Source organism: Rhyacophila brunnea, unplaced genomic scaffold, assembly GCF_057557595.1.
Source record: "Rhyacophila brunnea isolate RB1 unplaced genomic scaffold, BYU_Rbru_1.0 scaffold_24, whole genome shotgun sequence".
Classification (NCBI taxonomy): Eukaryota; Metazoa; Arthropoda; class Insecta; order Trichoptera; family Rhyacophilidae; genus Rhyacophila; species Rhyacophila brunnea.
In genome coordinates this window covers 20,007,736-20,017,829 of record NW_028232904.1, presented here as the reverse complement: position 1 = coordinate 20,017,829, position 10,094 = coordinate 20,007,736, and the positions used below count along the sequence as shown (strand labels likewise).

Below are 10,094 nucleotides of genomic sequence, written 5' to 3'. Positions count from 1 at the left end.
CCAAATACCCCCATGAAACATAAACAAAAATCTCGGCCCTCATTCTCCGGAGGCCAACCTGACACTGATCACGACAGCAATCAGCAAGGGAAGGCAGAGGGTGCTAAGAATCCCCGGAAAGACGGTAACGGCTGCCTACTGATGACCATTTCCACATATAACGCGAGAACATTATCCAGCAACGCCAAACTTCTAGAGCTCGAAGAAGAACTCGAAAAAATCCATTGGGATGTTGTCGGGCTTACTCTGTTATAATGGGACTAAGACCGGACGCCCAAGCGGTGTCGGATTTTTAATCCACAGACTCTGGAAAGATCGCATAGTTGAATTTGATTTCTCCTCAGATAGAGTAGCAAGTTTAACACTTCAGCTCAGCAAAAGATACCAGATTCTGCTTTTGCAAGTTTATGCGCCCACTCAAAACTCACCTGATGAAAAAGTGGAGGAGCTATATGAAGAAATCAGTACGTTGAAAAATAAACGGAAATGTCACTTCACTATCATCATGGGAGACTTTAATGCACGAATCGGATCTCAACACCAGGATGATGTAGCGGTCGGGCACTTCGGACATGGCACCAGGGATGGCCGAGGAGACATGTTAGTGGAGTTTGCGGAAAACCACAATCTCTACATCATGAACTCATTCTTCAAAAAGAAGCCTTCTCGAAAATGGACATGGCGAAGCCCAACAAAACGAACCAGCGAAATCGACTACATCCTCACCAACAAGAAGGATATTTTTCTAGACTGCACAGTCATTAACAAATTTAATACTGGCAGCGACCACCGAATGGTAAGGTGTAAAGTACGATTTAACATCAAACGTGAGAGATCCAAACTGATGCAGAAGCCCAGAGTCCGCAGAGGCTTGAGAAGCAGAGTCGAATTCCAACAAGAGCTGGAGAACAGGCTAGCGGCTTTCCAGGCTGAAAATGACCCCATCTCCCTACAAAACACCGATGCAGTAACAAAAATCATTATAGAATCTTCGGAAGAGACAGTTGCTGCTGTGGTCGAACGAGTAAGCAAACTTTCAAAGGAAACGTTGAATCTTATGAAGCTGCGTAGGAGTACAAAAAGCGAGCAACAAGTTGCAAATGATCTCGAGTACTCCACGCTGTGCAAAACTCTACGTAAAAACATACGAGAAGATCTTCGTAAGTTCAATATGAACCTTGTTGAATCAATTGTTGCGTCAGGAAGGAGCTTGCATAAGAACAAGCAGCATCTGTCAATAGGGAGACGGCAGATCACGACACTAAAAGCGCAAGATGGAAGTATCGTGCGTAACTGGGAACATCTACTGGACACTGTTGTAGAGTTTTACAGCGCTCTATACAAAGATGACACTGACATCAATTCAGATCTTCCGGTGAACGGAGAATATGGAGATCCTCTTCCCGAGGTTACTACCACAGAAGTGGAATATGCTATAATGTGCATGAAGAGTGGGAAAGCCCCGGGAGAAGATGAGCTGACTATCGATGTTCTCAAACGGGCCGGGAGGACGGTAAGCGAAGTGCTCGCACGTCTGTTCACGTCTTGTCTGCACGAAGAGAACATCCCAGAGTCATGGAAAAATGCCTCCATTATTATTCTCCATAAGGCTGCGCGCACACGGCAAAACGACTGCGCGCAGACGGCAAAGCGAAGTTTCGGATTCATCCGCCAAACGTCGTTTGCGTTTTGTTTCCGGGCCGATTGCGATTCAAATGCGTCAATATCTCGACGATGCTGTCCAAGAGAAAACACAGATTTCAAGGGGATTCATAAACGCCTTTTTTTTGAAACTGCACCCTGCTGCGAGAGTATTTATCTTTCATTACAGTGGCGTACAAGGGTAAATAAATAAATATAAAAATATCAGTACCTACCTACATACATATTGTATTGTACCTACCAGTGGCGAAGGGTGGAGGTAGGCTGTTGAGATCCGCCATAAATATTGCACACTAAACTTTGTCAGTTATACATACTTGTTTTCATTGAAATAAGACTACATTTTACAGATGGTGATGGTAAGTTTTTATAATTCAATTAAACCCAGCGAAAACCAAGCCATAATAGGTAACAGTCAAAAAATACTCGTATATCTATAAAATATCTAAGATTATGCAATTAAATCATACATAAAATTGGATATTTTATAGATAGAATAATATTTTTTATCTATTATAGTTTGGTTTAGGCATAGCTTGATGAATTAAAAAAATGAACCAACAATATGTATAATACGTACTTATTCTTAATCTAACGAAAACAAATAAGTAAGAATGAAAAAATGTGCATAATTTTGTCATATCGCCTAAAATATACCAATACTATTATGGTTTGGTAAGACAGGGTTTAATTGATTTTTAAAATCCAACCAATACCATTTGTAAATTATATTATTTCAATAAAAACATAAGTATACATTTCACTGAAAAAGGTTATTGTGCACTATTTATGGCGGATCTTAACAGCCTACTTCCACCCTTCGCCACTGGTACCTTTATTTATTTTCCCACTATTGCTTCTTTTGGAACTGGACTGTTTTATATCGAAAGCGTTTTGAAAATTACCTATTATTGAGCCTTTTATGTATCATCATCAACTTTGTCTGATTAATAATAATTAATAATAATAAGTACTTGATGGAGTTTGAATTTAAATTCTAATTAATTTAAGTTTTGTACTATTCCATTTGGGTATTTTTTGCGACCAGGCTTTTGCCTTTCAGCATCTTGCGCACTCGCCAATGGCAAATACACATTGACATCAAATTCTTGCTTATTAATAGGTACAATAAAAAAAGATTATAACTTAATACACGAAGAAAGGGTAAAAACCTTATTACCTACATACCTACTAAGTAAAGGATTACGTATAAAAACATAATATTTTGAATAATTTGATTATTTGCAGTGTTTCTAAAAAACCTGTTGTAAATACTATTAATACATTCGGTAGGTAAGCGTATTAAAATGTCATTTCTCGTAAACAATTCTCTTCCAAATCAAGCAATAATGGAAAAATTAAATTTACGTAAAATGGTAAAAAAGAAATACTTAATAATATGTAGGTGTTATATTTTTTTATATTTTATTTATCTTAGTTCGCCACTGGACTCTTGAGACAAAAAAAAAGGTTTTTTTTTATTCTTCGGATAGTGCAATAAATAAATTCTTTAGGGGTCACAAGGGGCCGAACACAATAAGGCACATATTGTACGACATAATTTATTACTTTAGTCCGAAAAATTTGAAAAAATCCTCCTTCTTTCTTAATTAGTGTCATCAAGAATTTCACAGTGGCGTTTATGCAATGGGGAAAAACAAATATAATTTAATTAAAATATTTTATAGATTTTTTGTATATAATTTGTTAGAACAATGTAATATATTATTATACCTATTGTATCTTTTATCAAATAAACATTTAAAACATATTATAAATAAACATTTGAAATATCTCCCCTTAAAATCTGTTCATATTTCCAATATAATACTATTGCTTAGAATTCAATAGCTACATTTTAATATTATTAAAAAGATAGCTATTTTAATGAGACTATATCAGGTAATTTTGTGTTAGTGTAACTACTAAAATTTCAATCTATTTTTTATGAGGTGTTTTGAATTGATAACTGCCAACTTTTTTTAAATATGTAATTTAATATGGTACTGTAGCGGCTGAATAGATAAATTATCTAAATTTTATTGTCAGTAATCGCAACTAATATATTATAACAAAAAACAATAATTAATATAAATATACATATACCTATATAAGTACACAGGCACATACCTATCAATAATAGTAGGTAGGTATTCATTATTCTCACTTCAATATATTATTATTAGTACCCGTTTCCATTTTATTGTATCTATAGAAGATAAAAGTGTCAACTAATAAAAAAATTAATTAAATAAGTACATACTACAAAATAAATAATAATGGTTATGGCGAGCCTTTCTTCTGGTGATATACTTCTTCTCATAGCTGTGCTGTGTCACAACTTTTTATTTTATTTTGTAAAATTGCTTACCTACCGAATGTATTAATAGTATTTACAACATGTTTTTAGAAACACTGCAAATATTCAAATTATTCAAAATATTATGTTTTTATACCTACTTAATCCTTTACTTAGTAGGTATCTAGGTAATAAGGTTTTTACCCTTTCTTCGTGTATTAACTTATAATTGTATTAATAAATAATATAGTACAAAACTTAAATCAATTAGAATTTAAATTCAAACTCCATCAAGTACCCTCGGTCGATAGTATTGATCAGACAAAGCTTATAATGATACATAAAAGGCTCAATAATAGGTAATTTTCAAAACGCTTTCGATATAAAACAGTCCAGTTCCAAAAGAAGCAATAGTGGGAAAATAAATAAAGGTACCAGTGGCGAAGGGTGGAAGTAGGCTGTTAAGATCCGCCATAAATAGTGCACAATAACCTTTTTCAGTGAAATGTATACTTATGTTTTTATTGAAATAATATAATTTACAAATGGTATTGGTTGGATTTTAAAAATCAATTAAACCCTGTCTTACCAAACCATAATAGTATTGGTATATTTTAGGCGATATGACAAAAGTATGCACATTTTTTCATTCTTACTTATTTGTTTTCGTTAGATTAAGAATAAGTACGTATTATACATATTGTTGGTTCATTTTTTTAATTCATCAAGCTATGCTTAAACCAAACTATAATAGATAAAAAATATTATTCTATCTATAAAATATCCAATTTTATGTATGATTTAATTGCATAATTTTAGATATTTTATAGATATACGAGTATTTTTTGACTGTTACCTATTATGGCTTGGTTTTCGCTGGGTTTAATTGAATTTTAAAAACTTACCATCACCATCTGTAAAATGTAGTCTTATTTCAATGAAAACAAGTATGTATAACTGACAAAGTTTAGTGTGCAATATTTATGGCGGATCTCAACAGCCTACCTCCACCCTTCGCCACTGGTAGGTACAATACAATATGTATGTAGGTAGGTACTGATATTTTTATATTTATTTATTTACCCTTGTACGCCACTGTAATGAAAGATAAATACTCTCGCAGCAGGGTGCAGTTTCAAAAAAAAGGCGTTTATGAATCCCCTTGAAATCTGTGTTTTCTCTTGGACAGCATCGTCGAGATATTGACGCATTTGAATCGCAATCGGCCCGGAAACAAAACGCAAACGACGTTTGGCGGATGAATACGAAACTTCGCTTTGCCGTCTGCGCGCAGCCTAAGAAAGGAGACACTGAAGATCTGAAAAACTATCGACCAATTAGTCTACTGCCAATTCTGTATAAGGTTTTCACGAAAATACTCTCAAACCGTCTCGAAACAGTTCTAGACGAGAACCAACCAAGAGAGCAAGCCGGTTTCAGAAGAGGCTACAGTACTATGGATCATATACAGGTCGTCAGGGAAATCATAGAGCGCTACCAGGAATACAAACTGCCATTATATCTTGGTTTTATAGACTATGAAAAGGCGTTTGATTCCATCAAAAAATTCTCAATTATAGACGCCCTTAGCAACCAAGGAATTTCCAGACGCTACATAAACATATTGAACAGTATATACAGTGATGCCACAGCATGCGTTAATTCCCCATTAACAAAGGTGTCCGGCAAGGTGATACCATTTCACCTAAACTATTCACCGCTACTCTTGAGGACTTATTTAGGAAACTTGATTGGGAGGAAAAAGGTGTTCCAATTAATGGGGAGCACCTCAGTCACCTGCGCTTTGCAGATGATATTGTTATACTCTCACAAGACCCGAAAGACCTCCAAAGTAGAATGCAAGAACTCGCGGATGTCAGTCAAACGGTCGGTCTAAAGATAAATGTCTCAAAGACAAAAGTGATGAGGAACTGTATTTCGGACCCTGCGATTATCTGTATTTCTGGCACCCAACTCGAGCAAGTCAGCAGCTACGTCTATCTCGGACAGCAGGTGTCCATAGACGAAAGCATGCACGATGAAATTGCTCGAAGAACAAAGCTCGGATGGAGTGCTTTCGGACGTCTGAATATTATCTTCAAGAGTGACCTACCATTATGTCTTAAGCGTAAGGTGTTCAACCAATGTGTGCTACCCGTGCTCACGTATGGCTGCGAGACGTGGACCCTCAACACGAGAGATGTCCAAAGGCTAAGAGTCACACAGCGAGGCATGGAGAGGTGCATGTTGGGCATCACGCGAAAGGACCGTAAGAGGAACGAATGGGTTAGGAAGCAGACAAGAGTACGCGATGTAATAGACGTTGCCAAACAGCTGAAATGGAGATGGGCGGGACACATTGCTCGCCGAAAGGACGGCCGCTGGACAAATGCCGTCATCCAGTGGTACCCAAGGGGTACGAAACGGCCACAGGGTCGCCCTAAAAGCCGCTGGATTGACGAACTGGTAAAGTTCGGCGGAAATACGTGGCAGCGAACGACACAGGACCGAGAGAGTTGGAGAAAGCTTGGGGAGGCCTTCATCCAGCAGTGGATTGACCCCGGCTGATGATGATGATTATATTAAGTATGTATATATCAGTGGCGAATACTCCATACTAGGCGATTATTTGAACCCTACCTTCTCAAGAGTTTCAGCTCCATGAACCTACTGATATTACGAATTGTAGTTTTTGTTCGATACTAATGACGATTTGCTTTTCTGTCAGAAAATTTTGCGATGAAGGGGTGCCGGGATTATTTTTTTTAGATTTTGGGGGCCGTGCTACGAAAAAGTTTGAGAAGCACTGGAGCACTAGATAAGTAGATTCTACATAATCATTTTCAGTAATTATTGACTAATTCACTAACAAGGTTAACTTTTGAATTAGGTATGTATATGCAATAAAGAATGTTACATTCTTAAATCTTATGAAAAAAAATAGTTAATAAAATTTACTTACTTACTTCTCCATGTTCGGTCCTTATAGGATCGTTTGTATTGCAAAAATACACAATTAAATTGAAATTACAGTTTTTGGTGTGTGATAACCATGTCCGAGCTTAATAAAATGGGCCTCCATAAGGAGGAGGTTTTGTATTAACAGATTTTGTTTTTACGAGAAATGGATGGTAGCCACTTGCTCAACCTATTAGGTCTATACTCTTGACTCAAAACACAAATTTAAAAATAATATGTGTATTTGCCAGACCCAGGATTCGAACCTGGGACCCATGACATTTTGACCCGACGCTTAAGGGGTGTCGTGCGCCGCGTAGGTCAAAATAGAGATTTTTTGGTATTTTCAAAGCGTGATCCTCGACATTCCGCGTGTTAACATGATCTTACTCCCTACTTCAGTTATAGTTTGTCAATTTATGGCTACGGCCAGTGACGTCCCGTGGGGGTAGGCAGATTGAGTGTCGCTTGGGGGCGGCAGTTACCCAAAGGGCGGCAAACCGAGGAGAATCATTAGGTATATATAGAGATAGCTGCCTAAACTTAGTAATAACGGTATTTATTTCATTAAAAAATTCAGCTCAATGATTGGAAAAAAAATGTATTAATTACTCACTATAAAAGTTTTAACAGGACTTTATTTTCTTTGTCGGGTTCACGATGTTTAGTTTACTTCCGTTTTCCTGGGACGTCACGTTCTCGGTGAACAGCAATGACACGTGCAGATTTGTGAATCATATTTGAATTAGAGGTAGGTAAATACTTATCTAAGAAAAAAATAATTAGAAAAAAGCAAAATTAAAAAAATTATCTAAATATGTTTGCCAGTCACTCGCGAGTTTTGGAAGTTGTTAGGTGTATTTTTAAATGTACCTACCTATCTGAAACCGTAGACTCGCAATATTGTCTATTGAAGCAAAGAAGGCATTTAAATTAGATTTAGTGGTATATATTTTGTTAGTAATGTATCCATACAACACATTTCTTCGATATTGGAGCATGAAAGTATGATGCTAATTACTGTATAAAAAATGTGGCGGCATTTTCGCACAGCCTAGGGGCGGCATTTTGTCTAGGGACGTCACTGGCTACGGCCGTACGTTGTAGCTTAAACACTGGAAAATGCCAATAGAAATGGCATATTTCAAAAAAATACTACCTTATTCTTAGTTCAATAATTATTGGTAGGATGTTTATCACACTTGAATGGTCAAAGACATAGCTTATAATCAGTATCTTTAGAATTATCTTCAAATGTCTTTCCTATTTTTTGAATAATAAAATGCCTAATTCTTGTCAAATTTGGGATCACAGAGATTATCAACATAATTTTTTATCGTAAATATTTCACTATAATAATGCCAACATAAATTTTACTAATGATTTTATAAATGCGTTTGAAAATTAATAAATCCCAACACCACTGCAAATGGATGCACTGAAATATGACTATATTCTAAAACATTAGATTGAGAGGTTTAAAAGAGTACTATTTTATGTAATAAAAATACTTCATGCAGTCATCAAATGTTTAAAATAAATATAAAGGATAATAAGGCTTCAAAATTATTAAATAGATTATCTACAACGTTTAAGGAATGTCCAGGTTCATGCTTTGAAAATACCATAAAACTCCATGTTGACCTACGCGGAGCACGTGGGCCGTTAAGCCACTCGACAATCGTGGTTTATATAATATTGTAAGTATTAGCTCAAATTTATGTTGTTTGTAGTAGTTTGACTTAAGTTGAAATGATGTTAGGTAGTAGACATTGAAAAGTTCAATAAATATTAGTGCATACTATTAGAATGCGAAAAGTGTAACTTGATGTGCGGCAGCTTGGTGGACTAAAATTCTCTGTCGCCCTTCCCTATTTGTTCCCCTCACAAATACCATTTGACATTTCTTATTTGCTTGTCTTAAGTTATTTAAATGTGTTAATAATGCAAAAGGTTTTGAAAAGTGATGGTAGGAAGATAATAAGTTGTATTGGGAAGAAGAAAAGAATAACGGCGATGACAGGACAAAACATTTGAAATTTCAATATTGCCGTAAAACTAAAAGTATTTTATAAGTGTTTTAATCTAGGAATTGGGGAAAAATATCTTCCAATCCTGGCAATACTTTAATAGCACGAACGCTGCAGCTAAACTTGTCGCATCCTAGTACCCAAATAGTTATACATATTCGACATGATTGTAACTCGTCAACTTTGTCGATGTAATCTTGTTGGCATTCACAAAAACACATGCACACAGCGTTGATCCATCATTCTTGGTTGAAAAAGCTTTAGACGTATTTTTCATAATAATGAGAAGTATGACTTACTCCAGCTTATAACGTAGGGAATAGTAGATGGCAGCAGAAACATAGGTAGAAGATGTTCTTGGTTACGCAAATTCCCTAATTGGCTCAGTGTTCAAGGCGTTGGTGATCTGATAGAACTGACCGACAGGATAAGGAAAATAAAAATGCAACAATTGTTGGCGAATTATATAACATTTTTATTGCAAAAGTATATACATATAATAATTAAAATAAATGACAGTTTTTTTAGTTAAAGTAGGACAATTTTCCGGCATTGAAATCTGGCAGGATATTTTTTTTTCTGTTACAGGTGATTGCAATCTAGTTTTTTTTAAAATTTAGAATGTATAAGTCGAGATAATTAGAGGCCGAAATTAAATTTCTATTTTTAGCAGGAGAAATTATGCGTTGTCTTTAAGAAAAAAGTTGGGCACATGGTGACATGATAATCATCTAATTTGGAATATGTCAGACACTCATCTATTAAGAAAAATATTTGGACGAAATAAGAGTTAATTGAAGCCATAACCATCACCATCTAGCGGTTTTTAGAGATTGAATCATTATACAGTACACTCTCAGTAATCCGCCGCTCGATTATCCGACAACTACTATAATCCGCACAAACTGAAGCTTTTGGTCATAGAGAAAGCCAGGAATCCTATGCCATTCAAGAATATCTGCCTCACTCAACAACTGGCTGTGTCAAGTGATTTACTGTTTAATATTTAGTTACTCTAGCTTATATAATAAATCAATACAATAAAGTAGGTAAAAACTCCATTACCTACCTATCAAGTCAAAGGTCACAAAAATACAATCAACACATTATGAATAGTTGAAGTGTCAGTAAAAAAACCTAATTAG

The 10,094-nt window shown here is 35.6% G+C and overlaps 1 protein-coding gene across 1 annotated transcript; it reads left to right on the top strand.

Moving 5' to 3' along the window:
* The first annotated feature begins 505 nt into the window (after positions 1–505).
* On the top strand, positions 506–9,086 carry LOC147069150 (uncharacterized). The gene is made up of 2 exons (XM_085951617.1): positions 506–1,513; positions 9,009–9,086. The coding sequence occupies exons 1-2, from the start codon at positions 506–508 to the stop codon at positions 9,084–9,086; spliced, it is 1,086 nt and encodes a 361-aa protein (XP_085807743.1).
* Positions 9,087–10,094: the final 1,008 nt, after the last annotated feature.